General features: G+C 42.9%; 1 protein-coding gene across 1 annotated transcript in view; it reads right to left on the reverse strand.

The window, feature by feature from the left end:
- Nucleotides 1-244: 244 nt before the first annotated feature.
- Nucleotides 245-18,219, reverse strand: part of LOC101400485 (solute carrier family 28 member 3-like) — a 59,518-nt gene continuing 41,543 nt past the window's right edge. The window contains exons 9-18 of the mRNA XM_004440827.3: nucleotides 15,810-15,890; nucleotides 14,372-14,452; nucleotides 12,322-12,447; nucleotides 10,548-10,678; nucleotides 7,660-7,828; nucleotides 7,062-7,259; nucleotides 2,404-2,485; nucleotides 1,579-1,677; nucleotides 1,230-1,350; nucleotides 245-371 (exon numbers count right to left, since the gene is read on the reverse strand). Of these exons, the coding sequence (XP_004440884.2) occupies nucleotides 245-371; nucleotides 1,230-1,350; nucleotides 1,579-1,677; nucleotides 2,404-2,485; nucleotides 7,062-7,259; nucleotides 7,660-7,828; nucleotides 10,548-10,678; nucleotides 12,322-12,447; nucleotides 14,372-14,452; nucleotides 15,810-15,890 (1,215 nt within the window). The remainder of the gene's footprint in view (nucleotides 372-1,229; nucleotides 1,351-1,578; nucleotides 1,678-2,403; nucleotides 2,486-7,061; nucleotides 7,260-7,659; nucleotides 7,829-10,547; nucleotides 10,679-12,321; nucleotides 12,448-14,371; nucleotides 14,453-15,809; nucleotides 15,891-18,219) is intronic.

The following is an 18,219-nucleotide window of genomic DNA, read 5'->3' on the forward strand; positions in this document are numbered from 1 at the left end:
AGAAAACATTTTTGGGACTGGAGACAACACCTCACTTTGGGACACAATAGTAGTTCTCAGTGGGGAGGGGGGTGAGGAGAGGAGGAAGATGCTCTAGATCTGAAGGGTTCATTCCTGATTTTCTTCTTTCCAGTTAAAGCTGATTCCATGGTGGAAGTATCTGTGGAGAATAGCCTTTTTTTCCCTCCCCAAAGCAGAAAGTTCAGCACCTGTACTTAGAGTTCTGTTGAAGAAGTGGCTGAACTCAAAATGGATTAGGGATCCAACTGCAGTTCAGTGTTGATGAAATCAACAATTCACAGCAGTTCTTCAAAGAATAGAGGCTGTGGTTTCCTCCTGGGATGACCTCTCCGGGACCCTTGGCAACAGTGCTGGTAGAAAGTGGAATGAATCAGTTAGCTGAGACTTAGAAGACGGAAAAGGTAGACGAGCAGAAGATAACACATTAAAAATAGCATAGGACACGGAGCTGATTCCCTCTTCACATTCAGGTTAGAGGGGATTAAGGATAGAGACACCAAAGAATTGGTTTTGACTCTCAAATCCTGTTTGGCCTCAAGGACTCCCCCTATTTCCTCCAGAATAAACAAAGAAAGGATAGAATTAATCCTTGTAAAACACATTAAGGAGGGCAGATGGGGTGGGGATATCCATTTTGCAAATAAAACTGTACAGGGTGGGGGTGGCTGGCATGGGTCACTGGCAGCCCCTCATCCAGCATAGCCCCTCACCATCACCATGTTGCCTGCATCTCTTGATCCCCTTGAAAGGGAGGCAGCATCTAGTAACTGGTACTAGAATATTAGTTAAGGGCATGGACTCTTTGGGCAGAAAGACCCAAACTTTCTAGGGTCTTTCAATCTTGATTGTGCTTGCGCTCATTTTGCTTGGGTCAGTGACACAGCCTCCCCAAGCCCTGATTTTATATAATGCTTAAAAACCAATAGTGCCTAACTTACACAGCGTTTGCAAGGTGTAAGTGAGCTAATGCACACCAAGTGCCTAATTCACAGTGGGGACATATGAAATGCTTGAGCAACACTAGATAGTTATGGTTCCTAGTCTTAGCTGAGAAAAGTCCAAATGAAAGGTGGTTAAAAGTGCCACATAAGTTCTTATATTTAAATAAAGTAAGAGTTATGAAGTTATAAAAATAAGTGGAAGGGGTCTTTAGGTCTAATTTTTAATTAATAATGGATATAAAGAAATTATAATCAAGAATACAATACCTGTTCAATAGACTCTGACAACAAGACACTACATCAGTTGTGTTTTTAGGTAAGGCAGAGTGGAAGGCGTTCTCTAGAATGTGATGGCAGTTGGTGTCTACAGGAGTGCTGGAGAGTATGCCTAGAAGTGAAACAGCACCACTGATTTTATTGATTAACGAAGTCACTGAACTCTCCTTCTGTTCTTAGCTTCTCCACAACGCTCCACACATTTCACTCCACAATATGCTTAACAGCACACTACCTCTCAGCTCTCTGCACAGCACATGCTGCATATGTGGGTGGGAGGCACTGCCCCCCTGAAAGCTGCGGGCACAGGGAGACAGGACACACAGACCGGAAGCAGTACCTGCGATGCAGGCTGTCATGAAGCTGGCGATGGTCCCTGCAATCAGAGCTCTCACTGCCCCTGAGGCGATGTCACGCTTCCTGGAAGGAGCCATGGATGCTGGGAAACATGGAAGCAAGTATGAGAGGTTAATGTAGAGGCTTATTGATTAGAATTCCAAATTCCCAGCCTCTGAGAATTGTTCTGGGGCTGGAGTCTCAGGTCAGCCGACTTTTCTTTTTTTTAAACTTAGCTGGGAAATTCAAGATTCAAGAGCTTAGTGACGAGTTCCACATCCAGAGAAGTTCTCTGGTGTGGGAGGAAAAGAAGTTTGTCCACAACCAAAGGCCCAGAGACTTCCATTCTCTACAGAAGAAACAAGTCCTAAGTTTCATCCAAAGGGCTCGCACAGCATGTTGAGGGCTGGGCAAGGCAAATGCATCACAAGGGAGGATCCCAAACATCTGCCACTCTTCTGTCACCATCCACTTCTGTGCCCATGGCAGACATCACCAACTAATCACAGCATTTTCCCACTTCCACTGGACCTCAGAATCCTTCTCCAGGTGGCCGTTATACATCTACTGGAACTGGCATGCAAAGTGGAACCTATGTGTCATCCCTGGCTGGAGAAGCACCAGTACATTTGGGCAAATCCTTCCTGATGTTAGCTTGGGTCTACACAGGAAAACTATATTGCAGAACAGGGATAACAAATAGACCTCAAAGGATTTACAACTCTTACAGGGCCTTCTTTTCCTGATATGAATAATGTCACAGAGCAACATGGCGATCTGAAGCATGTTTACACCACATCTGTTGTTGAAGAATATTCTTTTCACTTACTGATTCCGCCGATTGCTATTCCTAGGGAACCGATATTGGCAAAGTCACAGAGAGCGTAAGTGGCAATTGTCTCAGAACGAATCTGTAAATAAGCATAAACACACAGATGCATACATGGTGTGACCCAGCTTAGTAAATCTGACACCCTAACCGTGCTTCCTATTCTGACTACGGGATCAATACTGACAAATAGGTGTACAGTGCATGGCGTCAAACACCTGTTGCTTCCTAGACTCTTTTTTCCATCTCCCTTTGAATTTTGATGGAGAGAAAGGGGCTGCATGGAGTCAGAGACTCTCTACAAAGGACTTGGAATTGGTAGTCTTGGCCTCTACAAATGCTACTTTCTGCTCAATGACAACTGTTAATATTCAATGTGACCTGGCCACCTGCTATAATGTGCCAGGCACAGGACCAGCTGCTGAAGACACAAAATGGTCCCAGAAAATATTCACATTTATTTGACAAAGGACTTATTCAGAATGTATAAAGAACTGTTATAACTCAATAATAATAAGACAGGTGCCTAATAAATGAATAAAGAGATTTCACAAAAGACATGCAAATGACCAATAGCACATGAGAAGATGTTCGACAGTGTTAGTTACCAGGGCAACACAAGTTAACACAATGAGATACCACTACACACCCAGTAAAATGGCTAAAAACATGGACAACACTAAGTGTGGGTGAGGATGTGGAGCAACTAGAACTCTTGTACATTGTCAGTGAGAATGTAAACTGACACAGCCTGTTGGTAAAACACAAACATACTTGACAGTTTCTTATGAAGTTAACATCCACTGCCTGTAGCAGCCAGCAATCCCACTCCTAGGGATTTTCCCAGGAGAAATAAACACATATGCCCACAAGAGGACTGTACATGAATATTTATAGCAGCTTTATTCCTAATAGTCCCAAGTTGGAAACAACCCAAATGTCCTTCAACAGGCAAATGGATAAACAAATTGTGGATATCCATAAAATAGAATACTACTTGACAATAAAAAGGAAAATAACTAATACATGCAACAACCTGAATGCTAAGTGAGTCCATTTATATGAAATTCTTGAAGAAGCAACAGTAATCTATCATGAAAGAAAGATCATTGGCTGCCTGGGACTGGGTCAGGGTGGGGGTGGGGGGTTGTTGACTACAACTGGCCATGAGGAAGAATTTCTGGGTGTGATGGAAACGTTCTATATCTTGATTATGGTCGTGGCTACACAGGTGATATGTTTGTCAAAACTCACATGTACACCAAAAATGGGCTTTTTCTGCATATAAATTATACTTCAGTAAAAATGATATAATGTAAAAGGAATTACACTAGTAAAAAGGAAGCTCACAGATATCACAGGAGCCCTTTCAGTCTGGCTGTGGTGTGTGCTTGCCTTTTTTTGTTCCTCAGCTCTGACCCTCCCATAGGAATGTTAGGTGCCTGCTTGGAAGTGGGAGAATGGACTGTGCTCTCACAGGGCCCTGATAAGACAGAAGGTGAACTCGTTGAAGTGTGAGCGTGGTCCTTCACCTCTATTCTGAATTCAAGAAGTGCTGCTCAGGCCAGATAGTTCTTTCTCAGGTTGAGGGACTGACTACAGGGGGCCTGGAAGATCCAGTGCACTTCACTGTTCACCAGAGGCACAGCCAATCTGGCAAAGGCATCCACACAATTGAGGCAGTAATTCTTTTCCCCCCAAAGCCTAAAAAATTGATGATTTGGTTCAAAGAACAAACCAGGCCTATGCTAAATTCAAAACTGGTGGTGCCTTATTTTTCTTTCACTAACTGGAATTTTTTTTTGTGTGAGGAAGATCAGCCCTGAGCTAACATCCATGCCAATCCTCCTCTTTTTGCTGAGGAAGACCAGCCCCGAGCTAACATCTATTGCCAATCTTCCTCCTTTTTTTTTTTCCCCTTTTTGTCCCCAAAGCCCCAGTAGATAGTTGTACATCATAGTTGCACATCCTTCTAGTTGCTGTATGTGGGACGCCCCCTCAGCATGGCCAGACAAGCGGTATGCCGGTGCGTGCCCGGATCCGAACCCGGGCCACCAGCAGCGGAGCGCACACACTCAACCACTAAGCCACAGGGCCAGCCCCACTAACTGGATTTTTTAAAGCTCACACTCAAGACTCAAGTAGTCCTGGTAAGTTTTTGTTGATGAGGCCCCTCCTCTTTTCATGGTTTCTGAGAGCTCCTTTGTTGATGTTTTCATTCAGCATGCATATAGCAGGCAGGGAAGAAATATTTCATGTATTTGAGCACTCCACTGTTTCTGGAAAAGCTCATCCTCATCCCCTGCTCTGTCTGGTGCTTTTCATTTAGTTCTAATGGCTTCAAAAACAGGCAAGCTTATTAAGAGACCATGGTGGGGAGATGGCATAAAGCACTAGAGACTCCTCTTTCTCCTTTCTGGGGATCTGTGGAGGAGGGCACGCAGATGTGGCCACGCAGGGTTTTATAATAAGACGAAAAGGAGGCTGGGATGATTCCCCTTTGTCTTTGCCCATAAATGTGCAAGATTACGTGATGGAAAGAACTGTACTAGGAAATTAATAACACATCCTACAGCTCTCCTCGCACATGAACAAAGATGCCATATGTACAAGGACAGGCATTGTAGCACTACTTCCAATAGCAAAAAATTGGTAAGAGTGTTCATCAACAAGGGACTGGTTAAAATAAATTATGGTGTGCTCATACCACAGGATACTACGTCACAGGCGCTGGTACAGAAAGGCATTCAAGATATCTTATCAAGTGCAAGGAGCAAGGCTAAGAACAGTGAGCGTAATATGGTACAGGGAGAGGAGCTGAGTGGCAGAGAAGTAGAGAGGATGACTCATTTTTCCCTCTACTCCTTTTTGTACCTTTTGAATTCTGTACCATGAAATGTATTACGTGTAAACAAAGAAACAAACATGCAAAGTATTATCTTTAAGAACGAGAAACTGGAGTAATAAAGTGCAACATAGACCTTCTGACCTCTTACCTTAGATGGAGGTCAGCAGTCGGCATAATTCAATGGATAACACTGGATTTTTGCCTCATGGACCCAGATCTTATGCTTCAGTCATGTGGTACCTTTTCCAGCAGATTATTGGGACATCCCCACCACTTCTTGGTTGGTAAACAGAAATTGCATCCCTATTTCATTGATTAGAAACGAGAAATTGGGAAAAACAAAATGCTTTTCCCATCGAGACTCAGCAATAACAGAAGCTATTGAGCTCATATTCCTAAACGTCCTCTGAGCTCCTGCCCCTGGTTGGGCTCGCCCCCAACCCGAATCAACTCCACTGTCCTGTCTCTATCCTCTTGATAACCTGCTCACAAACCTGCTCAGCACTGCCAGAACTGTGAGCTTGCTTTGCTCATTAACAAAACTATTTTCTCCTGGCAACTGGCAGTTGGGGATGAAAAACATCTCACTTAATTTAGCCTATTGTTTACTTTTGTAAGGGAAGCTGGTTTGTGGCGGCATCCAGACAATGAGGATGTTTGGCCAAGCCCCCTGCGTGGTCAGCTGAAGAATGAACATTGGAGAAACAGGAGACCTAGAGAGCCACTGTTCATATCAGAGGTGTGGGCCAAATGCCCCTCATGATAGCACACAAATCAGCACTCTCCTGGAGTATGCTGTTATTCCGTGTAATACGTGGGAGTAAATTTGCATGTTTGGTCTTGGGAAGCTGGGAGAGTGGTGGGCTGTTCAGAGGTGGGCAGTCTCAATTAGAAGCTTGGGCAGGATGCTTCCCCTCCACTTTCCTTTAAAGCCCAATATATGCCTAAGACATTAATTCCAAATGGATTGTTTCAATGGGTAATGGTGGCGGACAGAAATGTTCACCATTTCCCTAAGAGTTTCCATGTGTGACAATTCTTTCTATTCTTTAGGAAAATAAAAAGTGGCAACTCAGCTGCAAATATGGCCTAAGTAATAGCCTCACCTGAGTTCCCTTATCCCCTTCAAGGCCAAGCAGACATGAGCATCTCCTTGAAGGCTATTGACCTGAAGTCCTGACATAGTTATAGGGTGCTCATCTCAAAGGTTCAGACCAGAGATTCTGAGCTTCGTCTCTTCCCTCATGTACCTGGAGAGCAGCGATTGTGTCTCACCACTGCTTTAGCATGTCCAGGCACTATGTTGCATTTAGGCAGTTTCTCAGAGTTCCTGGAATTCCTTAAGCTGAAAGTAAGAGCCCTTCATGATCATTAGACTATGAGTCCCATGAGGGCAGAGGCCTCGTCACTTGTTCAATGCTGTGGCCTCTGTACCTAGGTACATTGCACACAGAAAGCATTCGATAAATGTTTGTTGATGGATTGATTCCACCTCATATGACTCTGGGTTTGGATCCACAGTGCTCAACAGTAAATGGTCATAGTGGTAAGGATTAGCTGTGCTTCTCCACACACACACACACACACACACACACACACACACACACAGACACAATGATTAATTCAGCATAACTGAAAATTATGAGGTGCTATGTTCATTATGAGTTCCATGAGCTCTGGGATTTGGTGTCTGTTTTATTCTTTGACATATCCCAAGTGCCTGGCCTGACACTCAGGGGTGCCAGTAACTATTTGATGAGTGTATGTATGTGATAAAGAAGTGCACTGAAAAATCAAAATATTTACTCACCGACATATACTGCTGCACACCATTCACAAATTTGGGTCCAGCCTCTTTCCTTAAATACACCAATTTTGAGAGGCGCTCATAGGCCACAAAGTCATTGAAGAATATCTTATAACCTATGAGTTTGGCAACCATGAAGCTGTCTTGCCAGTCCACTCCCATCATGAAGGAAAAAGGCATGAAGATATAGGAGCATATTATCTACAAAAACCAAAAATAGACACTTTATTAGAGTAGTGATTTGCTCCCATTCTTCTCCCTCACCCTCATGACAAGATTGTTCCCACCCCCGCTGTGTCTCCTGTAGGCACAGAAATCCCTTCACATGCCTTGTCCATCTTTATCCACTAGGAGTCAAGGTTGGAACTGGGTCATTTGAAGTAACCTGGATTCTCAGGGTGGAGAGAATGATTGTATGTTGGGGGAAGGAGGGTAAAAGGAGACGGAGACAGAGGGTGGGAAGATGGGGGATACATGATGGTCTCGTGCATTGTGTAAGGGTGCACTAGAGGAAGTTAGGGAAGGCAATTCACAAACCCATTTTATTTTTAAACAAATATAGGCAGAAACAAAATGGAGGAGAAACATAATAGAATTATACCTCAAAACTCAGTTGTGGGTAGTCAAACATGTTTCCAAACCAGGACAGGGCTGCATCCACAAAAGACAACAGGCCCAGGAAGGCAATCAGATTCACAGCGATGTGTGCTACCAGGGAGATGGAAGAGGATGCTCCCTGTGATGCGGCTTCTAGGAGATTCCTTGAATCACTTTATCAAAAAATAGCAATGGCAGAATTACCAAGGAGTTGTCAGTGGATGGACATCACAGGAGTAGGAATGGCGTAAACAGAGCTCACTCAGGTGGAGATGTCCATGCCTTGGTCAAAATACTCACCTGAATTCTATGAAATCATGACAGGGTTTATAATTACTGACTGCAGGTGATGGGCATATGGGTGTCTAACTGTTATACTACTCTTTTAATTGGGGGTATTTATAATTAAAAAATTGGGAAAATATAAAAATATTTTTGATTGAAAAATTATATTTTATTAAAATCAGCTACCAGAGAATATTCATAAATTATTCATGGTATAAGAACTAACAATTCAAGGAAGACCTGAATATCCATCACCTAAGAAATGCAATGTCACCCCCACCTTTGAGTCCCTCCCCCCAGTGCCCTTCCTTAATCTCATCCTCTTCTCTCTAATCTCAGTGGCACCTGGCTCCCTAGAAGTTGCTCATCATTCACTTTCTTTTCAATTTCCCTATATGTCTGCGTCCCTAAATAATATGTTTGGTAGGTTTACACATTTGCTAACTTTATAAGTGGAATCTTACATATTCCATGTATATATTCTTTGACAACTTGCTTTTTCATTCATGGCTATGACTTTACCGCCATACAAACAAGGGATGAATCTCAGAAACATGTTTGTTGATGGATTCTGTTATTTAATGAAATACTTTTGAACATCCTGAATCCCTTAGTCTTTTCCACTCTTTTTCTTTGTTTTGCACAGGGCTAAAGAAAACAAACTGAAGAGAGGTTAAGGATACTTAGATCACATCTTCTTTCCCTATTATATATGACACTTCCAGAAATGATCATCTTGTGGTTTTGCAACAGTCTTAAATCAAAGCTCAATGAACACTACACTATATTTAAAACAAAATATCTACACTGAAGTCAAGGAAATGTAATGACATTCAGGTATTTGGAAAGGTTTTCAGCCAAAGCAATCTTGAAAAAGAAGAACAAAGCTGGAGGTATCACACTCCCTGATTTCAAACAATACTACAAAGCTATAGTAATCAAAACAGCATGGTATTGGCACAAAAATAGACACATTGATCAGTGGAACAGAATAGACAGCCCAAAATAAACCCATGCTTACATGTTCAATTAATCTATGACAAAGGAGGCAAGAATATACAATGGGGGAAAAGATAATCTCTTCAATAAGTGGTCTTGGAAAAACTTGACAGCTACATGCAAAATAATGAAACAAGGCCACTTTCTTACACCATACACAAAAATAAATTCAAAATGGATTAAAGACTTAAACGTAAGACCTAAAGTCATAAAACTCCTAGAAGAAAACATAGGCATTCAGCTCTTAGACATTGGTCTTAGCAATATTTTCACAGATCTGTCTCCTTAGGCAAAGGCAGAAAAAGCAAAACTAAACAAATGGAATTACATCACACTAAAAAGCTTCTGCACAGCAAAGGAAGCCATCAATAAAATGAAAATGCGACCTACTGAATGGGAGAAGATATTCACAAATGATATATCCAATAAAGGGTTAATATCCAAAATATATAAAGAACTCATACAACTCAATAGGATATAAACAAAAAATCCAATTTAAAAATTGGCAGAGGAACTGAACAGACATTTTTCCAAAGAAGACATACAGATGGTGAACAGACACGTGAAAAGATACTCGACATCACTAATCATCAGGGAAATACAAATCAAGACTACAATGAGTTATCACCTCACGTCTGTCAGAATGGATATTCTCAAAAAGACAAGAAATACGTGTTGGCAAGAATGTGCAGAAAAGGGAACACTCATACACTGTTGGTGGGAATGTAGATTGGTGCAGCCACTATGGAAAACTGTATGGAGATTCCCCAAAAATTAAAAATGAACTACCATACAATACAGCAATTCTACTTCTGGTTGTTTATTCAAAGAACATGAAAACACTAATTCAAAAAGATATATGCACTCCTATGTTCATTACAGCATTAGTTACAACAGCCAAGATACAGAAGCAACCTAAGCGCCCATCAATAGATGAATGGATAAAGAAGATGTGGTATATGTATATTAGCCATAAAATGGAATATTAGCCATAAAAAAGAAGGACATCTTGTCATTTACGACAACATGGATGGACCCAGAGGGTATTATGCCAAGTGAACTAAGTCAGACAGAGAAAGACAAATACTGTATGATTTCACTTATATGTGGAATCTGAAAAACAAATGAATAAACATAACAAAACAGAAACAAACTCATAGATATAGAGAACAAACTGGTAGTCACTAGAAAGAAGGAGGTGGGTGAAATAGGTGAAGAGGATTAAGAGGTACAATCTTCCAGTTATAAAATAAATAAGTCATGGGGATGTAATGTACAGCATAAAGAATATAGCCAATAATGTGGTAATAACTTTGTATGGTGACAGATGGTTACTAGACTTTCCATGGTCATCATTTCATAATGTATATAAATATCGAATCACTATGTTGTACACCTGAAACTAATACTGTATGTCAGCTATACTTCAATGAAAAAAGAGGTTGAATAAGATTTTTTGGGGAGAAGTCTAACAGTTACTGGGAAATTAAATTCACTTTAATACCATAATCCACTGTACTCTCTTTGTCAATTTTTTGCTGTACTTTGAATTTGGACTCCCCACCCCAGCTTGTATAGTTATTAACTAGGTGAATGTATCTCACTTACCCAATTTCCATTTTCATGGCATTCTTGATGGTTATTTCAGGTGTTTCTGTCTCAGGCCAAGAGAGTTTAGCCACAGCCAGCGATGCGGGCGCTGACATAACTGAAGCAGTTAACAAGTGGGTGGATGAAATCTGTGATTTTAGGAGAAAGAAGGCCAACTTAGTTTTAGCTTTTCTGTTGTGTTCAGAATGAACAGCCCAAAAGCCTTACAAGGGAAGAGAAGGGCAGGAATTGCGTCTACGCCAGAAAACAATGTTTCTTTGGAGGCTTGGAAGAGCTCAATGAGCCAAGTTGGCATCACAGTGAGACTCAGAGGGAGGTGGGAGGAATCTCTGTGAACTCACCACATCCTCTGGGAGACGCACAAAACTCAAGTCTAATCATTTTAGAAGAGAATCAATCCTGTGCTGTCGGAACCTTCAAAGAAGATTCCTCCACCTCTCTGTTATCCTTTTGAATGTTCAAATAGTCCCTAGAGCCCATATTTCATTCATCACCAGTGTAGATAGGGGATGTCTGGGGTGCAGGCATGGACACAGTCCTCTCTGTCTTCCTTTTGCTCATCTGGATGTCTATGCCTTTACATAATACTCTTTTATCCAGAGTCCCTGTAATCTGTAAGCCATTTCCATTTCTTCACTGCAGGCCTACTGAAACTCTTTCCCCTTCCCTCCCCACACCCTTATTTCTAGATTCTCTTCCCTATCTTTTCAGAATTCCGGAATCAGCACCCTCCCCACTCCCATCCCCCCAGCACATTTTCGCAGGCAGCATTCCCAAGGTGGTGGCAGAGTGGATCATCCGGGATCCAGTCACACTGCTATTCCTGAGGCCTCCTTTGCCCTTTTCCTCTTCCCTCTTCCTGCTCATGGGCTTCTGAGCCCAGATGAAGACCTGGAGTGAAACTCGCCTATCCTGTGAGAACGCCCAGTCCCCTGGGTCACACAGCTGCTGTGCTATTCCATTTCTCCCATGGGGGTTGCATCTATGTGTGGCTTGTCAGCTCTGTGCTGGGGGCACATGCACCAGTTAGCACAAGGCTCTCCATCCCTATGCTATAGACCACCAGCTCTCAAACGGGCTGCACAGGGAATCTGAGGAGTATTAAAAAAATATTGATGCCTGGATCTCATCCCAAGAGATTCCAGTTTAGTTACTCTGGGGTTTGGGCCTGGGAATTTGGGCTTTTAAAAGCTCCCAGGTGATTCTAATGTGCAGTAAGGTTTGAGGACCACTGCTCTAGGCCACGGTCAGAAAACTTTTTCTGTAAAGGGCCAGAGAGTAAATATTTTTAGCTTCTTGGGCCACAACTACACAACTACACAACTGTGTAGCATGAAAGCTGCCAGAGAGAAATGAAAAGGAGTAGCTGGTTTCCAGTATAACTTCAGTTACAAGAGAAGAGGAACGATCTAGAATGGGCCCATGGGCCATACTTTGCAGACCTCTGGTTTAGACTGCCTTTACTGGTGTAATAGGATTTTTTTTTTACATATTTTACATAATTTCAGGAAAAGTAACCTCATAATATATTTCATTCTGCTATGGTTGGATGTGATTCACATTTAGGTGGCGGGGATATAAAAGTGAAGCCCCAAAGCTTCTTTGGGACACTCCATCCAAATGCCAAAGGAACTGTGGCCCATGATACAGTAAAAAGGACAGTCTTTTGGCCTCCTTATCCAGCAACAATGGTAAAAGAAAAAGAAGAAATGACAATAACAAAGAAAGAAGAGGTTGTATTTTCCATAAATTGATCCCCAAACATTCTTACCCCAAAAGAAATGTACGCGCCTAAGACACTTCCAGCGATGGTAGAGAACCCAGAGGTCATGATCGCATGAAGTTCGGACCCGGTGACATGTGACAAATACGGTTGGACCAGCAGTGCAGACTCCGTCTGGAAACAAAGAGTGACCAGATTAAGCATTCCCTTTTATCTTAGAAGAGCATGCCAATCCACTCAAAATTTCATCGTCTAAAGCAGTACTTCTAAGTGTGGACATCAGACCAGCTCTATCAGCATCACCTGGGAACTCCTTAGACATGCAAATTCTCAGACTTACTGAATCAGAAACTCTGGGGGTGGGGTCAGCAATCCTGTTTGAACAAGCCTTCCAGGTGGTTCTGATGCATGCTCCAGTTTGAAAACCTACACCCTAGATGTCTGGGTCATTTGAACTCTAGGTCAGTGTGCACATAGAATCACATGTAAAGTTTGCAGAGTTTGCAAGGCCAATTCACATAAGACCTCCACTTAGCCTAGGACTGGACTCTGATGGCTGGGGACACTTTTCTAAGGTTGGAACACCATTGGCCAAGTAACTCTGCCCAGCGGCCTGGCCTTGAGATCTGGTGGTTCCCAAGACTCTGTGTCTTCTCATCTTCCAGCTTCATCTCGACAGACCTTTAACCTCTTTGCTGACACCACAGGGAAATAGAGACAAAAGCATAAAATAATAACAAGGACAGGTGCCCAGAGGCCTTTTCCTAGTTGAAAATCAGAGACTACTTCTTCCCCTTGGGTGGAAAGAAATCACAGTGTAGTTGTAAATGCTTGGGTCCCATCAAGGAGGACAGGCGGCCTGCAGCGTGGGGCTCTTCATAAATAATAGCTGTACTTTTAGCATATTAAGTATCAAATTAAGCATGTGTGCAATTTTACAGTTTTCCCCTCATTATTTCTAAATGTTCTGTAAGAGTGAATGTATTGGGCTTCAATTTATGTATGAATAGACATTCAGTACACGAGTCCTCTTACCCCACAGGTAGGAGTAATCAATCAAGATGGTGCGTTACTTAGTCCTGAGAGATTTTATCACTACAATTATGATAGTTTCAACTCCTAGAGAAGGAAGCAGGGGCCCTGCTGTAAAGACTATGCTTCAAGTTAGCAAGCTGGGCTGACCAATAAGAAGGCTCACCCTGCCTGGAGCAGTTGTAAGCCTGGGATTTGGGGCCATGTGTTCTTCTAGGTGACTATTTTTGCTTCAAATCCAATTTCCTTGGGCAGCCATGCTAGCAAGCATTCACACATGCTTTCCTTGGTATGTGATTCCATTCTGCCTGAAGCTGCACATCCAGAGTGATGAGGATGATTATTACTATTTCTTTCTTATCTACATCTTAGGAATGCTGCTATTCTGAGAGACACCGCTTTTGCATCATATTTCTTTGCTTAAATGGATGTCAGGCAAAAGACCATTTAACCATGTGATAGATCAGGGAGTGAAAATGCTTTTGCTCATCAGCGTTGTTCTTCAGGTGCAGCAAAGACAGACCGTTGACCAGTTCAGACAAGTTAAGAACGAACTCAAGTATTTATACAGCTGCATGGCTGTTGGTGGGAAGCCTTTCCTGGTCTCTTTCACTGCCACAGCATTAAACTACAGAATGTGAGGCTGCCTGTTACATGTTGGCAGGCTCAAGACAAGTGCTGAACTCCATCTGAGTGAATGAGCCGCTAGCCTCTGAAGGGTGGGCCAGAGACCTCAGCAATTCAATAAATTCAGAAAAGATTTATATATATGAGAAGTCCAATGCTTTGAGAAAATGATTCAATCTTTCTTCCTCTCCATAAAATTTCAAGAACCCAAATGCCACATCAGTGCACTGAGACTCTTGGAAGGGATCTCTCTCTCTCACTCTCTTTTTCTCTCTCTCTGGAATCTGGACTTTGTCAAGATTGAGGGGTCCTTATTTTGACACTCTTCCCTCTACACTAAAAGAAATAAAATCATCATTTTTTTTATTCCACTTTCTGGAAAGAGTGTCCATTTCAGCAGGTGTTTTGTTTTGTTTTGTTTTTTGATATTACAACTTACAAATCCAAGGAATATGTTGCCAGCAGCAACTACAGATTCAATAGGAGATGATCCCATAGTAACCAGCATGACCCATCCGACCTAAAAGGGACAAGGGACAAAGTCAGTGAAGAGCTACTTGTATACACAAACTTCAAAGTAGGGATAAAAGTCTTCGAAGAAAAGTGCTGAGGCCTTGAACAATTGTTGACAGGCCAGCAATGGTGCTAACTGTGAGTATATCTTACCTAGTCCACAGAGCCGGCCAATCAAATCCTCCTATTTGAGAGGTAAGTCTGAGTCACTGTATACACTTTCAACATTATACAAGTGAGTTTCTATTGAAATGTACACTTGTTTACAAGTAACAAGTTATAATGATTGCTAATAGTCACGGCAGGCTTTGCTGCATTCCAGGCAGTGTTTTGAGCCCTTGATCTGAGTAATGCATTTAATCCTCACAATACCCCTTTGAGGCCAGTCCTGTAATTATGCCCATTTGATAGAGGAGGAAACTGAGGCACAGAACAGTTGAGTTGTTTTGTCAAAATCCCTCAGCTAATAAGTAGTGGGATGTAGTTGACGTTTGGCCTTTCCTACTTAACAGTCAAACGAACATGGTTTATGGTCCCACTTCCACGGTGGCCCTTCCACCCAGAGACTGTGGTGCCCACCTCAGGATGTCGCCTTCTTTCTCCTTAGACGTGAGCACAGTAATTCTGAATTTTAAATCAACAATCAGAAAATTACGGGCCCTGCTGCTCTTGCTGAAATTCTGAATTCTGATGGTTTTCTGGTTCTCTCTCTCTCCATTTTATTTATTTACAGGGCTCAAAGGAGGGCTGGGGCTGTGCCCAAACCCTGTGTGCTCTGCCTTGCTCTCGTGTGCATTCAAACTAGGTCACAAATTTCATAGTCTTCTGATCTAACCTATGAGTGTAGCACTGACAGTTGCTGGGGCAGCAGGAATGAGACGCACATTTAAAAAAAAATTTGTGTGCTTATAAAACTCCCTCAGGAGTGAAAAGCAGCTTCCCCTTCTTGCTTTGAATCCCTAGCAGCTCTAGACCAGAGTGCCCCCTTTTGTAACCTCCTGAGGATAAGCAGTGACTCTGTGGAAGGCACCGGGTGGGTTGCCAAGGTGAAGGAACAGTCCTGCTTTCCCTGGCAGGTGTCAGACCTGTTGGAGGGAATTCTTTGGCTAAAGAAGTAATCACTAAGGTTTCATGAGGACATCCAGTGGGTTGCAAGTCAAAGCCTGTTTAGAAGTCCCTGAGATAAAATTCCCTCTAGGGACACATGTAGGATTTTTGGGTTTGAATCTAATAACTTGGGGGTAGGGTGGATCTTGGTACAAAGAGAAAGGCACCTCAGAAAACCCTGAATAAAAGGTATTTATGACTTTGTCCCCGAAATAATCATCTCTACACCTGTCACCCAACCCAGCCCAGTCCTGTACCTTTCTAATGAGCCACTGCATGAATCCAAGGTAGTAGAGCATGGACATGACGGCGCTGAAGAAAACCACGATTGGCAGGACCTGGAGGGGACGATGAAAGCAATTATGGGCTGACGTCGGCCTCAGGAGTATTGGCAGGTTTCACATGTCTCCTCCTTTCCACCTCCTTTTCCCTCTGAAACGTCATAACAACACTGGAAGCTCCTCTGGAGCTTCACCACACTTTCATCAGGCAGCTTCCCCCTCTGCAGTCTCTTGTTCTAATTTGCTCTGGATAAGCTTGAATATGTTTCATAGGAAACTTGACATTTTTTTCCCTCTGCTATAATGAGCTTTTCCGCCTTTAGTGTCTCCGAGAAGGAATAAAGTTTTGGGGGAATTTGTAATAATTAGGCTCAACAAACTGAAGGCCACTGGCAGATGTTCTTGCTGTTCTGATGTTAAACAGACAAGAGCTTCACCACTTATTAGCACAGTGACCTGGGTCAGGATTCAGTGCGAGCAACCTCAGATCCTTATTCCAGCGGCTCCACAGATCAGATAGAGCGTGGTCGGTCCTTACACGCACTGCCTCCCACAGAGTAAGCCTTCACTCTCAGGTTTTAGAATGACCGTTATTTTACTTATAGACTTTTGAATCACTAAGAAGAGATTAAACTTTGGAAGCTAGTTTACTTCTCTGTTGACAGAGGTTGTCTTTTCCTGGATCCTAGTTTCCTGATGCTCTTTGGTGCCTTCACTCCAGCCCGTGTGTCCACAGGGAGCAGTTTCCACCCTGCAGAGACCACACAGAGCTGCGGTCTGGGCCCCTCCCCACCCCTGCCCCGCACACCCCTTCCCCTCTGTTCCCCAGAGAAATGGCCAGGGACAAGCTGCCACCAGAGGCACAGAATGACCAAGGATGATTTGTACAGGATCCAATTTAGAAAAATCTATGAATAATATATATTAAAAAACATTTTGTGCCATTATTCAGAGCTCACTCATTTATGTGCCTTTATTGGCTTTAATGGGCGGGCAGAGCCTTCCTGAAAGCTTCAGGGAGTTAAAGGCTAATTTCAAAAATGTTCCCACGGGGATTCTGTTTTGGCAGAAGGGATGGAGGCTATTGCCCTGGGTTGTGGGGGAGGGGGAGGTCTGAAGACACAGGTGCAGTCTGAGCAGCAAGTTATGCCCTCTTTGTGACTTTATTTTTTCCAATTCTGGATTCAATTCGTGATATGAGCATATTTCCATCTCAATTTATAAACACCTGACTTTTCAGAGATGTCTTAGTTATCTCAGCACAAAAGCATCAAATCATCAGTTTAAAAAAGATTCAGGGGCCAGCCCCATGACATAGTGGTTAAGTTTGGCACGCTCCGCTTTGGTGGCATGAATTCGCAGGTTCAGATCCCAGGCGTGGACCTACACCACTTGTCAGCCATGCTATGGCAGCTAGTCATGTAAAAAATAGAGGAAGGTTGGCACAGATGTTAGCTCAGGGCTAATCTTTCTCAAGCAAGAAAAGAGGAGGACTGGCAACAAATGTTAGCTCAGTGTGAGTCTTCCTCACCAAAAAAAAAAAAAAAAAAAAAAAAATTCAGCCTAACAGTTGGCCTAACTGAAACTGGGATAATTTGGAGGAAAATTTGGAGTCTCTAAGTAATAAAACAATTTAGAAGTGTAGGAACAGTAATACATCATAAAAAGGAAAGCTGAAGAAAAAGCCAAATGCATCTTTCTGACTCATAGACAGGTATCTGTAGGGACTTCCCAGAGGAGAGTGAGCTTTCTGGAGCATATGGGAGCCCTGGGAGGGAATCGATGAGGCCCAGGCATGGGGCCAGGTTGCCTTTCCCCTGTAAAATAACATCCCTCTTTGGTTAGGAGAATGCCCAGCCTCCAGGCCTGCCTAGGCAAAGGCTGTGCTGAAGGAAAGATGGGAATGGTTTAGCATGAGGATGGTTCTGGAAGAACAGATGTTGATGTGGGTGACCAGTTGTCCTGGTTGGCCTGGGACTGAAGGTTTCCTGAGCACAGAGTTGTCAGTGATCCTGGGTCTGGAAGCCATTAGTGGTCATATGCCTATTCATTGCCAGGTAACTATTGTTCTTTTCCCTGAAATCTGAGATACTGTTGCCCCGTATGATTTTTCATAAGTATCTCACACAATGCTACAAGCCTCCAAAAGTATTCGAATATATCTGACTCCTCTAGATGTTTCCCTTAATGCTACAGTAACACAGTAAAATGTTTGCACTCCGCTGACTTGAGATAAAACTGCATGTGAGAAAGGACAGTGATGTGCTGTGCGCCTGTGGCGAGCCCAGCAGTACACGCCTGGGTTCCGGTAGTCAGCTTCTATCTGAGCATCTACAGAGACTGAGCAGTTCCTGAACAGGAAGTGGCTCCGAAGAAAAGGGGTTTG

The sequence above is a fragment of the Ceratotherium simum genome, chromosome 20 (assembly GCF_057802395.1).
Source record: "Ceratotherium simum simum isolate JZ-2026a chromosome 20, ASM5780239v1, whole genome shotgun sequence".
Classification (NCBI taxonomy): domain Eukaryota; kingdom Metazoa; phylum Chordata; class Mammalia; order Perissodactyla; family Rhinocerotidae; genus Ceratotherium; species Ceratotherium simum.